General features: G+C 35.3%; 1 protein-coding gene across 1 annotated transcript in view; it reads left to right on the forward strand.

The window, feature by feature from the left end:
* Positions 1–15,773, forward strand: part of LOC138713540 (uncharacterized) — a 165,997-nt gene that overhangs the window by 41,659 nt on the left and 108,565 nt on the right. Inside the window, exon 5 of the mRNA XM_069845707.1 lies at positions 8,903–8,994. Coding sequence (XP_069701808.1) covers positions 8,903–8,994 — 92 coding nt within the window. The remainder of the gene's footprint in view (positions 1–8,902; positions 8,995–15,773) is intronic.

Raw genomic sequence — 15,773 nt, forward strand, 5'->3', positions numbered from 1 at the left:
TGCCGATTTGTCGATCTGTCCTAGGCGGCAATTCCTATTATGTTCTGTCAGTCTCGTCCTGACGCTTCGCTGTGTAGTACCGATGTAGACCTTCCCGCACGAACACGGTAAGCTGCTGTCCGCCGGAGTTTACAGGATTCCGTGTCCGTGCGGGAAGGTCTACATCGGTACTACACAGCGAAGCGTCAGGACGAGACTGACAGAACATAATAGGAATTGCCGCCTAGGACAGATCGACAAATCGGCAGTGGCAGCACATGCCTATCAAGAGGGCGATCACAACATTAGATTCAAGGACACGGACATCTTGAGCACGACGACGCACTTCTTCCCCCGTCTACATAGAGAAGCGATCGAAATACATAAACATAACAACAACTTTAATCGCAAGGAAGAAGGCGTAAAGCTAAACAAGTGTTGGTACCCGGTCCTAAACAGAACAGATAAGAAGCCACTACAACAAAAGGACGGAACCCAGAACGGGAGCAGCGAACAAAGCGGCGCGGACCGCAGCGACAACAGGCCTCGGCCCGCGAGCCGCACTATAAATACGCTCGCACAACCAGACACAGGATCAGTTGCCTCAGGTACGCCGAGAAGAGTCTTGCGACCTCGGATACCACTCCACTGAAGATGTCTGCCGCAGTTGCAGACGAAACGTCTGGTATAAAACCAACTAATAGACCACGGCCTCTCAGCCCGGAAAATGAATCTACATCAATAATAATAATAATAATAATAATAATAATAATAATAATAATTTATTTATTTATTTATTTAGAATATTAACGTGCAAAAACAACAGCACAAGGCCAATTACAGTTTTGCACGATACAAAACAGAACAAAACAACAAATGATGATGAGAATGAATGATAGAAAATGGCAATGAGATGAAATACAAACAATATAATGGTCTACATAATCAATGATCAAATAATAATTATAAAATTATAAAATTAGTCTAATGAGATAATTGAAATAATGGAATAGTCTACATTAATCAATTGACCAAATGCAAGAAATAAAATGGACAAATAATTATTAAAATAGATCAGTGAGTTAAAAACTCAAAGATATACTACACATTAAATGGATCCAAGTTGAATCCATGCAAATTAGCATATTTAATGCATCTGCAGACCGGAGAGAGAGATTTAGGATTCTTATTATAAAACAATTTATGAAATCTTAAACCATTAGCAGGAATACGAAGACTGATATTGCTTATGAAAGATTCACAATCAATATCACCCTTAATGACTTTGCAAAAAAATAAATAATCAAGATCCTGACGTCTGGTGAACAAACAACCGCAATTGAAATAATTGCATTTAATCTCATAGTTATAATCGGAATTTGGTAAAAATCTATAAGAACACAAGGAAATAAATTTTCTTTGAATATTCTCCAATTTAGCCGAGTCAGTGGAAGTAATGGAGTTCCATACAACAGATGCATATTTAAGCTTGGATCTAACCAACGTATAGTATAAAATTAATAAACACATAGGAGTGGAAAAAGAATAAGTTATAGACCTAATTAGACCAAGCATTCTTAACGAATGGGTATAAATATATTGCACATGATCATGGAAATATAATTTTGAATCAAGTAGGACACCAAGATCTCTAATACAATCTGTCCTAGTAATTACGACATTACTGAGAGAATAGTTAAATTTTAGGGAGATAGTTTTCCGTGAAAAGGAAATAACAGAAGTTTTGGATTGATTAATTTTCATTCCATTTTCAACAGACCATTGTGAAATTGAATTAATGTCATTTTGAAGAATTTGACAATCAACCAAACTATTAATTTTGCGAAAGATTTTGAGATCATCCGCAAACAAAAGGCAGCTAGAACTTATTCTTTTACTTATATCATTTATAAATAATAAAAATAAGAGAGGTCCCAATGTAGACCCTTGAGGAACACCGCATAAACTATTAAATGGAACCGAGAGAGAATTACCTAGTCGAACACAAGACTGTCTATCTGTTAAATAATTTTCAAACCAATTAACGTAGTTAGTGGAGAGACCAAAATTACTTAATTTATTTAATAAAATTTTGTGAGGAACAACATCAAATGCTTTGCTAAAATCAAAATAAATTGAGTCAATTTGACCTTGATTTTCAACTATAGGCATTATGAGATTAAGATAGGAAACTAAATTAGTATAATAATAATAATAATAATAATAATAATAATAATAATAATAATAATAATAATAGTAATAGTAATAGTAATAGTAATAGTAATAGTAATAATAATAATAATAATAATAATAATAATTGTTTATTTCTTGTCTTTGGTTTAGACCATAGACGGATCCAGGGAGGAAATAGTAGGAAAAAGAATTACCCTCCCCCTTAGGGTATCCTGGATCCACCACTGATTTTGGCACTAGGCATTAAATATGTATGAGCCGCCACTGATGATCCATATATCTTAATGTCGTCTATCATCTGATATTTTCTTCTGTCCCAAACTCTTCTCCTGTTCTCCATTCCTTCCAGTGCATCCTTCAGTAGGTAGTTTCTTCTCAGCCAGTGACCTAGCCAACTCCTTTTCCTCTTCGTGATCAGTAATAAGGAAAGTAATAGATGAAAATGGAGGATGAGATATGAAATGTTTTGTAAGAAGAATGTTGTAAAATTAAGAAAAGTCAGTGTAAAGTTAAATGTGACCAACTCTGGTAAAGAAATTCCTCTAAAGCATTCTTGTAGAGGATAGCATATACTATGATAGGTACATTTTATGAAAAAAAGGGCAGTTTGATCACATCTTCATTTTTCCACCCAGCTCATCAATTGTTTTCTTTTTTTTTTTTTATACTAATGGCGGGTACTTGACTGTTTGTCATTCATCCATATGAACCTAGTTGTGTAGACTGATTTACCGACAGAGTCATTGTACAAGGTGCACCATAGGAGGTTGGTCTATGCTACATCCGCAATGAGATGAGTTGGTGATGGAGATTCATTGGGATGCCACAGGGAACCAACACAAGTTATAAATTGGGGGTATGCCAAGGATCGCTTCTCAATTGTAAAACATGTTTCCCCTACATTTCCTAAATTGACTTCATAAAGGAAGGATTTGATTAAATCATCAGCCCTCCAGTGAGGGTGACCACAAAGATCCAGAATAAACAACAGTTATGTTTAGCATAATAATTTAGAAAATATTCCTTTGAGCAACATGTTATGTTCACAGATCTTCTTACAACTATATTTATATGATTCTTGTTCTGTTTGGATCCATTTCCATGAAGATATAAATATTTCCCAATTTTGTCTAAATTTTTTTCTACCTTCTTTTAATTTTCTCTAGAGGAAGTTAATAAATTAATATTGTTTCCCTCAAATGATTTTCTTTTTCCATATTGTTTTATTGTACTGCTGATTACTTGACAAAAAATATAGGTAGAATGTCATTGCAAACGACTATTATCTTTAATATTTCCATGGAATTTAGGTATAGATTTTCCTAAATAGCAATGTAATAAAACTTCTCAACATTTCTGTATAAACAACAAAGAAGTTGCCAATGATAAAACGATAGCAGATTCAATTCTTACTGACTCATCTGCTCACAAACTGTCTCCAGAACTCAGAACAAAAGAAAGAACCCTTAGAAATAATCTTGATAGAACACCCATTCCAATAGACACTTTGATATTTTCTTTAAAAACATTATGATCAATAAACATCAACATGCTCTAAAAAAACATACAAACAAGAAAAACAACCTGGCCCAGATGCAATATTCACAGAATACTTGCATCATTTAGGACCAAAAGCATTGCACTACTGCTAACAATTTATAATAAATTTTGGAACACCAGAAATGAGCTCCCTTCCCAATGGAGGAAAGCTGTGGTAGTATCAATACTTAAACCTTGAAAACCTTCAAATCTAATCAGTTCTTATCGACCTATAACACTAACTTCAGTAATGGAAAAAATATAAGAAAGAATGATAATAGCAATATTGAATTGATACCTTGAAAGTCAAAATTTACTGCAGAAGAACAAGCAGGATGCTGGCAAAATCGATCAACACAGCAACTGACAAAGCTCACCCAAAATATTAAATCATGTCTAAATAATCAAGAAAGTATACTGGTAGTATTTATAGATTTTAAAGGAGCATATGATTCTGTATAGAGAGCTCAATTACTACAAAAAAAAAATTAAAATAGAAGGAAATATGCTATCATGGTTAATAAAATTCACAAATCAACGGATGACATGACAAAGTTTAGATATTTATTTTTTATTTTTATTTATTTATTTATTTAATACTTTACACTTAGGCTACATTAGGCATTGCAGCCCGAAAGAGCAGAAGCTCGTGCTCGGGTGCAGTTCAAATCAGTTATACAAAATATATCACAAAATTAAGAGAGTTCATTGAGCACAATAACATTAATGAATGGTAAAATAATACAGCATGTAATAATAGGGTCTATATGCAAATAGAAAATACAAAAGTACATAAATATTAGAGTATCAATTTTTAACTCAATTAGCTTAAACAATTAAATAATTAATTTTATTTGTTTCTTAAATCTGTATGTGTTAAGTGTACTTAGCTCAGGGTAAGCTCTAATTAATTCATTATATATTTTGGGTCCAAAACATAACAAAAAAACATAATCAAAATATAAACAAACTAAAGTAAGACTACCCCAAGGAGCAGTCTCCAGCCCCTCTTTATTTAACATATACATAAACTACCTCCCAAGAATCATAAAAAATGAGGCAAATGTCAATATAGGCATGTTTGCTGATGATGTTGTCATATGGACTTCAGCAAAAAATAACAAAAACAACATGATACATTAATGATCACAATGAAAAGAGCGCTGAAAACCCTTAAAAAATGGTCTCTTGAGAATAACATGGAAGTCAACTCCACAAAAATAGTGTACCAGTTCTTTTCAATGCGACATAACAATGACAACTTCATCCTCATAATTAATAAAAGCCAGCTTCCAAAAACTGAAAATACAAAATATCTAGGAGTATATAAGGATAATAAATTAAACTGAAAGAATCATATCTCCACAATGGTTAGCAAAGCTGGAAAAAAGAACATTTAGTCTTCTAAAATGACTAGCTGAAGCTACATGGGGAAGTACACAAGATACACTAACTACCACATATAAGACTTATGTAAAACCAATATTAAAATATGGTAGTGAAGTACTAGTCACAGCAAATAAGTCAACCCTACAAAAACTTGAAGTAGCACACATAATGCACTCAGATTGGTATGTGGGGCAGTAAAAACGACCCCAACCTTATACTTACAACTATATGCAGGCAATGTTTCGATCGCATCAGAAATTTAAGAACAGGCTGCCATCTCTTTTTTCAAACTGAAAGCCTTACCTGATACCACTTGGATCCAAAATAATCCAGAACAACACCTCAAAACTCAATTACTACTAATCACAATAGCAAAAAATTACCAACACCTTCTTAACATTCCAGAAAGCATTCAATCATACTGCCCACCTGTCAACCCTCTTTACTATCGAACATTCAATACTAACATGTCTCTGCTCTATGATGTAAGGAAAGGTAATGTCCTTCCACAGGAATTAAAACAGCTAGCACTGGTAGCTATAGAAACTAGATATCCATCAAACGAGTTCTTGAGAATCTATACAGATGGTTCACTATCCAACAAAGATCTTGGAACAGAAGCAGGAATACACTGTGAGCTCCTCTCTCATTATGTCTGTACGGAAAAGCAAAACAAGCTTCGATGGAGAAACAAAAGCAATCAACATAGCATTGCAGCAACTTCTGCTGAGGCCTAAAGTCTTCCAAAAAGCAGTAATTCTGGTCAACTCACAAGTGACAGTCCAATTCATTACTTCAAATACCCAGTCTACACGCAAAAGTAGAAAAGAAGCAAAAGAAATACTAAAACTCCTCAATACAAAGGAAAATCGATAACCTTTCAATGGATCCCATCACATGTTGACATTTCCAGGAATGAAACTGCAGACTTACTTGCTAAGAAGGGAGCAACTACTTCAACCACACTGGACACAAAAAACAGTGAGAAGACTAGTAACAAAGCAAACTCATGATCTATTTTACGCAGAAACATCGAAATCATCCCAGGTCAAAATTTGGAGAAATATTAAAGAAACGTGGCAGGTGCACAAAACCAAACCTAGAAAAGAAGCAATGGCAATCTTGTGACTAAACACTGAGCATGACTGTCTAGCATCATACCTATATTTCATGAAAATTTTTAACTCTGAACACTGCACCGTCTGCAAGGACCAAAACACTAAAATGAATGGAGTACATCTCCTTCAATGCCGAAAATTGGATCCTAATCTCCAGAAGACGAAGAACCTCTCAAAACTGTACTGGAATGCCAGAAGACTCATGGAATGAATCCATACATCTCGCCATTGGATAACAGCAACAACAACAGCAATTAATATTAGAAGCAAATACAATGCCATCAATCTCCAGAATGAAAGAAGCCTCATTCTTGACCCCACTGTCCGTTTTGAGAAGGATGATCAACAGGCCAATGACGTTAACGATGAAAAGAAGTCTATTTACAACCCATGTATTCCTCACCTCAGTGAGACATACAAAATTAATATTAATACATGGGAAGTGAAAGGACTTCTTTTTGGCGCTAGGGGAACTTCATTTAAGTTAACCAAAACCATTCTCCTTTCTCTTAAATTTCCTAATGAGGACATTAACAAAATTTGTCTTATGGTATTGAGAGATTCATTATCCATTTTACACAATCATTGTATAATACTACGTACTATTTTTTTTATTACTTCATTTCATTACTCTTCAATGTACTTTCATCTCATGTTTCTCCGAAATCAAACTGTACTTTATTTTTAAATTTATCATTGTTCTGTATTCTCTCCGCAGTCATATTGTATTTATAATTTAACCTCTGCTTTGTATTCTGGATCCTAGTGGTCAGCTGTAGATGTCGACCAGATTGTGGAATTTGTGTGTTCAAATAACATACATCTACTATCTTGACTACCTTTGATTGAGGTCTAGCTAATATGTACATCTATTATCAGTAGGGTACGGATTTTTAGGTCGTTAAAATTTAATTTTAGGTGCCTAAAATAGACTTAAAAGTGTAGGAAATAGTCTGTAAAGAATTGAAAATAGGCTCTAACAAAAATGTTTTCTTTAAAAACATGTTCAACAACATCAGGAATTCACTTCTAGAACGTAATAATTTTAAATGCTTATACAGCATTACCACCACTAGTACTAAAAGTATAAGAACAAAAAATATGTAACTAGTTATAACCTATATAAACTAAACAATTAAATGTGAAAAAGAAGTTTTAGACATAAATTCAGTACACAAGCAAGTAAAATATAATCAATTTTTACCAAGCCTTGTCTGGTTAATGTCCGTAATTAGCTTAACAATAAATTACTAATACTTTTTCTAAATTTTCAACTAAAAAGGCAATGCCGTCCGTCACTCAACATAAATGTGAATGCTGAAAATGAATGCTCCACATCCACTGAAGTAACAGGAACGTATTTCAATTTTGACACTAGTAGGACAGGAATGTTACATTGTAAATCCGTGTTCTTCTTTGCTAGGATATCCTTCAGTTCTACATTTCTCTACAGAACTTGCTCCAGTTTATCCTGTACTTTTTTTGCAACAGAACCAGGAACACATTTATTTTGGAATTTAAAATACAAATTTTCGAAATAAGAATGGGTGTTTTGACCTGTTAGAGATAAACATACTTAATAGGTCAAAATAGGCTGCTGTCAAAATAAGCATTTTTAGGTGCTATTAAAATACCAATTTTAGGGATAGTTTTATATGAAACTTGTACTTGCAAGTTTTTATGAACTTATCTTTTAAGGATTAAAATAGGTTTTTACCTAAAATCCGAAGTCTAATTATATTATCAGGGAAGGAATTGGCCACCCTACCCAATTATCTCCTGGTCTAGTTGCCTCATAAGTGATGCCTTCATAGTATCACTTGTGAGGTTCAGACCTGTCTTTGGACTGTTGAGTAAACAGTAACTAGTCCTATCTTGATATATAAAAGAAATGAGATATGTTGCTTTTAAGAGTTGTAAAAATGTCCCTTTTGTTTTCAACAACGATGTTTATTTTCTTATTTGATTACATAATAAATAATTTCGATGTGTGCAGTAGCACTATAACACTGCAAGCCAGAAAGTCGCAGGTTCGAATCCTGATGGGGTAATGGATTTTTCTATTGATCTAATCATTCCTGCCGCATTATGACCCTAGGGTCTATTTGGTCTCTAACTGAAATGAATATCAGGGGCATTTCCTTGGAGGTAAAGGCGGAGAGCACATAGGACGGACATCCCTACTGGCATTAAATACCGATTATCTGTAAAGATGGGAGCCATAACCTCTTGTTACCTTCTGGACTGATTTGGCCTGTTACAGGGATGACTTTACCCTGTCTAACAAATAATTTAATTTGTATTTTGAATAATAATTCAAGAAAATAAACTATAAACAACAGTATAATTTACAACGTGATAAAGTAACTGAATTGTTGCGAAATGTGTGAAACTAAAGAGAAAATGTCTGTCATGTTTGTGACACTTGTTTTTTTGGCCACATTAAAAGTGCAGGCAGTAAAGTATTAACCTCCCTTTACCTGGATTTAGGCAGCAACTGTTTGCGAGCTCACCAATGTCCTTCCTAGGCATTAACAAAAGGGGCTGGGACTTCTTCACTGTCGTGAAAGAGACTTTGAGAAATTAACATGTGATGAAATGCTTTCGTTGTGTTAGGCTTATTTATAAAATAAATTTGTGACATCAGAATTTTGTAACTGAACTCATGTGTTGAAATTTTACAGATGGCAACAAAGAACTTTCAGCATACAATTTTCGACCATTCTCTCGTGCGTGACTTCCCTGAAGAGGTACTCAAGATGATAGCATTAGACAGGTAATTTAAGTATTGTGTATCTTATACAAACAGTAATCATAGACCTCTTTTATGGAAAGCATCTTTTTATATTGTTTTATATATTTCTTCTTCCTCATGAAGTAACTTGTCTCCCACCGACAGATTTTATAACTTATTGTTGTATGAAATTTTGTCGACAATCCCATGAATTGGATCGTCTCAGCAAAAGTACCAACCAAACTTGGTTTATTTAAAAATTGTCAAGTTGTAATATTCGAAGTGCACTTTTGTCTGGTGATACTTCTTCTTTGTGATTGCCTTTGCCATCACCAGGGTACATATTTTTAGATACTACAGTTATAAATGAGCTGTTCAGAGCAGAAGTGGTGTAAGTCAAAAGTGGGTAATGAGGGTTAAAGTAAACATTCTGTAAAATACAGCGCAAAGTAGCAATTAATATTCAATTTATTTTAACTATTAGTAGTCAGTATATAGGAAGAAGGACATATTAATTGCTACTTTGCGCTGTATTTTACAGAATTTTTACTTTAAACCTCATTACCCAATTTTGACTTACACCACTTTTGCTCTGAACAGCTCAAATGACACTGAATAAACTTAAGTGGACATGATGTTGGTTAGAATCATTTTGAATCTTGTTTACGACACTCTGAAATCTAACAGAGGAGAGCTGAGTTACGAAGACTGGAGTATGACTCTTTTGAAGTGTGCTTGTTATTTGTAAATAAAATTTGAGACTATTCATTTGAACTTGTGTTTGAAAAACGTGTGTGTGTGTGTGTGTGTTTCTAATGTTCTGGATTTAACAATGAAGTCATCATCCTTCTTGCTTCCCAATATTTTGATGGAAGGTCCACAAATGTCCTAAGTGAGCTGATTTGAACCATTTTCTTGAAGGACACCATGTTTTTAAGAGTTGGCAGTTGAAAAACGAGTACCACCTAGCTAAAGTCACCCATGGTGAAAGCTATATCCAATAGTATGCAATAGCGCGAACTTCGTCAATTAAACTGCGAACACTTCATCATTCTAGTCAACATCTGAACACGACTGTGCTTATTCTGTTTTACATCAAAACAAACTTATCTTTGAGGTTTGTTCCAGCATGGTTCAGAATCGATTCTAAACTGCCTGCTCATGCGCAGTGGTGTAATGTGCGTTCTAACAAGACTAGAACTGATTCCGAACTGATACTGAACTCCCAGTTCCCTATTCCAACGTGCTTTATAACTATTGTTAGTGACTGGTAAATCTGGCCCTGATGCGAATTTCACCCACTCCACTTCTAACAGTCCGTACGCTGTCAACAAACACGTGACAAATAGAGGTAGAGGGTAGAGAAGAGACTGCCCTGCTACTGCTACTATTGATAAAGAAAACATATTACTCACCGGTGAATCATAATGGTGTTGCCTCAATTATATTAGCCTCAGAAACCGTTTTAGCTGTATTTGATAACAGCCATCCCATTAACTGAACACATTAACCTGTTCAAATATTTTATTTACTATTATATATTACTTGCTTATTTTCTGTTACAAAAAAGGGCGCTGTTTAAAAATACAGCCCTATACAAACAGTTGATACACTTAGTTAAATTACACAAGAAATGCCGAAATTCAAACATTAACCGAAATGATATATTGCAAGAACAACGAATTTACATTGCCTATTTCTGACAACAAAATCAGAAGGAAAATAAGATTGAAAAGATTTCTAAGACCCTTGGTAAATTACTACGTACATTAGTTCGCTGAAATTAACTATTTCATCAAACATTTGTGATGGATGATAATTAAAACATTATTGGAAACTTGGACTGCAGTGTCTTAAATGCAACATATCAAATAGCAAATACACATTAAAGCAATCTGAGGGTATTCTCAAACGACTATAACTACATCTAAATAGTAAATACTAATTTGCTATTATATAGTTTAATTAATAACGGGAAAACGTTATGCCAATCCAGTCACAATCCTTTCAACAGCTGTAAATGAATTAACATACTCCTATAATAAATTGTGAGTTAATCATACTCATCAGTAATTTCAAAATTGTTTCGATAAACTAACTGCAAATTAAGAGAAAGTGTCACCCAGCACTTTGCTGTAAAAATAGAATAAAATAATACTTTTAAGAAGTCGCATTGTGAAAGTAGCTAGCAGTCCACACCTGTGGAGTAATGGTTAGCACGTCCAGCCGCGAAATCAGGTGGCCCGGGCTCGATTCCCGGTCGGGGCAAGTTACCTGGTTGAGGTTTATTTCCGGGGTTTTCCCTCAACCCAATATGAGCAAATGCTGGGTAACTTTCGGTGTTGGACCCCGGACTCATTTCACCGGCATTATCACCTTCATCTCATTCAGACGCTACATAACCTAAGCTGTTGATAAAGCATCGTAAAATAACCTACTAAAATAAAAAAAAAAAGTAGCTAGCAATAAATTTTCACAAGAAAGAAGTGTAGGGTCCGCAATTACGATACCATGTGCTTCCTAACTAGGCAGTCCGTGGTTCCATTCCTGACGTGGGGTGAAATTTATCTCTATGCCACAGGACTTGGTAGGTATTGCACTTTTCCTGTAACATCTTCACGATGGTCCTGTATTGTGAGAGATACTAGTTTTGGTCCTGAGATATGTTATCCCCTACATCTCGTTGGCTTGTTGAGTCTGTTAAGGTGGAGATAAAACAAGACAAAGACAGAAGTTGTGTACGAAGACTTGTCAAAGGATAGCGAGACTCCCTCGAATCATTAAGAAATGGACAAAGACCTAAAGCAACGAAGAAGTTCATTACGCGTCATCATCAGTAATTATCAAATCAGGCTTAGCATTGGAATCAGATAAACAAGGCAGAGGGAGTCGGATGTTAACACCGAATGAATAAGTCCAAGGCGACATTTATTATTACTAAAAACTTGAAACAATTATAAAGAAGAACACACTAACTAAACTAAATTGTTATAACAAAAACTAAACTAAACTAAAGAGCTAGTAATATATTACAGAACGCGAAAGCGAAAGATCACCAGACCAAATGTTTTCAACATGTACAACACACAGGCAGGCAGGAAGGCAAGCCTGAGGACCTGACCACCTGACAACCATAAATTGACTGACAAACTCTTGCTACTGAAACGTGTGGTGGGTGGGGAGCAATTTCCACCCCTAACTTCTCCAAGTCCTAGGGTCGGATTTGCCAGTCACTAACAGTAGTTTGGAATGAGTGAAATTGGTTCTCGATTAAGAGAATTCTGAACTGCTGACACATGTGTGGTGATTTAATCTGAAGTTATGGTTAAAATGCTTCGAGACTAGACAGGTTAAAAATGTTGAAATAAAAGAAGTAGTCCACCATGAGTGATTTGGAAGACGATAGAGATATATTTTATTTTTATTTATTTTACTTGATTATTTAACGACGCTATATCAACTACAAGGTTATTTAGCGTCGATAAGATTGATGATAGTGAGATGATATTTTGCTAGATGAGGCCGGGGATTCCCCATAGATTACCTGATATTTGCCTTATGGTTGGAGAAAACTTCGGAAAGAAACCCAACCAGGTAATCAGCCCAAGTGGGAATTGAACTTGCACCCGAATGCAACTCTGGATCGGCAGGCAAGCAAGCACCTTAGCCTACTGAGCTACACTGGTGGCTGCGATATATTTTACGAAGAATTAAATTCAGAAGATGAATATAATTTTAATGTGAGAAAAAACTCAGAAGGCCGTGAAAGAAGAATTTAAGAAATGTTCCAACAATGTAAAATTCCGAACTAGTTCTGACACCGTACATAACTGGCGCATGCATCGAAAGAAGTTCGGTATTCAGAACACGTTCTGAATTGCTTGCTGGAACAAACCTTATATTTTCATGTTTAATTTTTTTTTCATTTTGGCACTGTTATGTTTCCGGGCTACATTTCTTTGTTTTTCAGTATTGTTAGATGAAAATCTTATAAAATGGAAAATAAAAAATGAAAATGAATGGCTATATCTCAGCATGAGCCAGAAGTATTGATAGACTTTATTACTAGATTATGTAATATCCATAAAGGAAAATGATGAAGCATAGACCACCAGGATACTCATACGAATGTGTGTACAATTCATGGCCCCACTTATACCAGGGAACTGTGCAGTATCCTAAAATCCATCCATAACCTATCTTCGTTATATCTGCGACATAAGAAAATAGTTATTCGAGTATTCCCTCTTAAAATACTGGAAATCAGTTGCATAGAATCATAATTTTGTAAGCAGCCACTTTGTAGAAATAGGACTGTTTCTGTTTGTGGGTTTTTCCTAGTGATCCATCTGTTGTAGCAGAAATGATAGGGTAGATTTCCTGAAATTTTCTGTCATCTAGTTCCTCGTAAGAATTCTTCCTTTCCACTAACACAACTTCATGCTCATCATCATCATCACCTTTGAATTCATCAGCTGTGAATCTCTATTAGGCCTATTAATCATTGGTTATCTCCTTTAACTGCTGTAAAATGAACATTTAGAGATTACCGGGGTTAACCTCCTGTTTAAGTCCTGACTGAGGTCCATGCACTACAAAACAAAATGTTTAACGAGGGGTTAAATGACAATTTTAATCGGTTGTTACACAAACTAATGCTCATGCACATGGCCATTACATATGATTATCTTATACTGAGTAGTTTGTACACTCAGAACATTGTTATAGTCATTTATGTGTGTGTGTCTAATGCCTACCCACTTCACTAACGCGATTAGGGTTTCACATACTGCGGGTAGATGGCAGAACTGTGACCCATTTTCAAGTTGCACACCACTTCGGCAGGCCACATTATGCATGGTGTGTATCTGTGAAGAGTTATGTTGTGTACTAGATGAGTGTATGTGTAAGTGTTTGTGTAAGTGTAAGTGTATTGTAGGGAATGGGTGAGGATGATGGTGAAGGTGAGGCAGGGAGATGGGAAACCCGATGCCGGCACATAGCCTACTCTTGTCGAATAGCACCAAGGGGGCGTCAGGCTTAATGTCCCCATCTGACGGACAAATCACTATCAACAGTGACATATGCCTTCTCTTCATATGCACTGTGGAGAGATTTGGGGTTTAACCCAGGCATATTGGTGCACAATCTAGTATTTAGAAGTTGTGCACTGCCATCTCTCCTAGTCCCAAGGTAGAAATTTTACATGAAAATCTCTGACTGGACCAGCTAGTCTGGAGGCAGACGCGCTACCACAGAGTTAACTCAGCGGACTCATTTAAGATTGTAAGTTTCATTATTATTACTAACCTCAAATGAAAAGCCATTGACGTAGCTTAGACAGTAGCGAGTTGGACTTCAGATATGAAACTGTATTCAGGCACTGCTTGTATTCTGCTTGGTTGGACTGAGTACTTGTTTGAGTTTTTCCGAGGTTTTCTCTTATTATAAGGTGAATGTCAGATAATTCCACACTTTGGCCAACTATAACTTAGCACTTCTGAAACTGCCAGATCGCTAAATTGGCAACCGTGAGCAAAATGAGCAGTAAGTAACAATTAACAGTCAGTTTGCTGAAATATGGACAACACATGTTTACTGAAAACAGCAAGGGAAAGTAGGAGCAATAAAATCATATTGTATTGTTGTTTACTTCACCGCTCTTATGTTACCAACCCTATCAATTGTTACCGGCACATACCGTGGTCCCTCTGAAGTTAGTAACAATGCAGTCATATCCTCATCTCCTAGAAATACCAGATTTTTGTCTGGTCATTTAAATATTCATGGATTTTAGAAAGTTTGGCTTATACAGTACGGTATCCATTTTATGTGAATAATTTTTATTCATTTATTTTTTAGATTTAGATTTTTAGATTTAGATTTTATTTAATAATAACATATACATAAAAACGTTATATTAAAATACCCCGAAAGAGCAAAGCTCGTGTTCCAATGTTTTTAATTCAATTAGAATTAAATTTTTAATTCTGCCTGCAGACCTCCTGGCCCACCTTCGCGGACCACAGGTTGAGAACCGCTGACATAGTGCATAGCAATAAAGTCCGTAGTAGCTAGTAAACGAAAATGCTTGCTTGATTGATGACTTGTTCACTTAACAAACATGGATACCTCATCAGCAGTTGTGGTTATGAAATCTGAAGATACTTTAGAAGTGAAATAATGTAAATATAATGTAGAATTACGCTTTGACATTGTTAGTACTTTCTTTACAATGTTTTAAACATTATTGTAATATAATATTAAGCCCTTATCTTTTTCACTTAACTCGTAATGAAACTGCATTAGGACACTGCTTTCATAAATCCAGTGCTGCACCCTGATGTCATGGTGTTTAGAAAAATAGTTTATGAAGAAGGCTGTGTTTCAAGCATACATTTCCAAAGCTCCCTAGTATGTAGTTTACAAGTCACTAGTGTGTAGTATGGACTTGAGCTTTGAGACACAGCTGACTGTCATCATGACTTTCTGACGTACAGTGGAAGGGCCTTTACATGTTATAATCTACAGGGTGATCCATTTGGGTATGCATAAAATAAAAACACCGTAAAAGATTTACTACTGAACTTTATTTGTTGAAACTTTGTGCATACAACACTGAAAGATGGGTGATTCCTGAGAGTTCAACATGACCCCCTGCGCACCCTGCATAACTCATAATGGTGATGCAATTCAGCCTATTTCCGTTGTAACATAAGAAGTGTGATTTGTTGAAAAGTTGAGTAATTTTTACTCTCAGATCATCAATGTTCCTGGGTTTCTGTGAATAGACAATGTCTTTAACGAAACCCTGCACGAAA

The sequence above is a fragment of the Periplaneta americana genome, chromosome 14 (assembly GCF_040183065.1).
Source record: "Periplaneta americana isolate PAMFEO1 chromosome 14, P.americana_PAMFEO1_priV1, whole genome shotgun sequence".
NCBI classification, from domain to species: Eukaryota; Metazoa; Arthropoda; class Insecta; order Blattodea; family Blattidae; genus Periplaneta; species Periplaneta americana.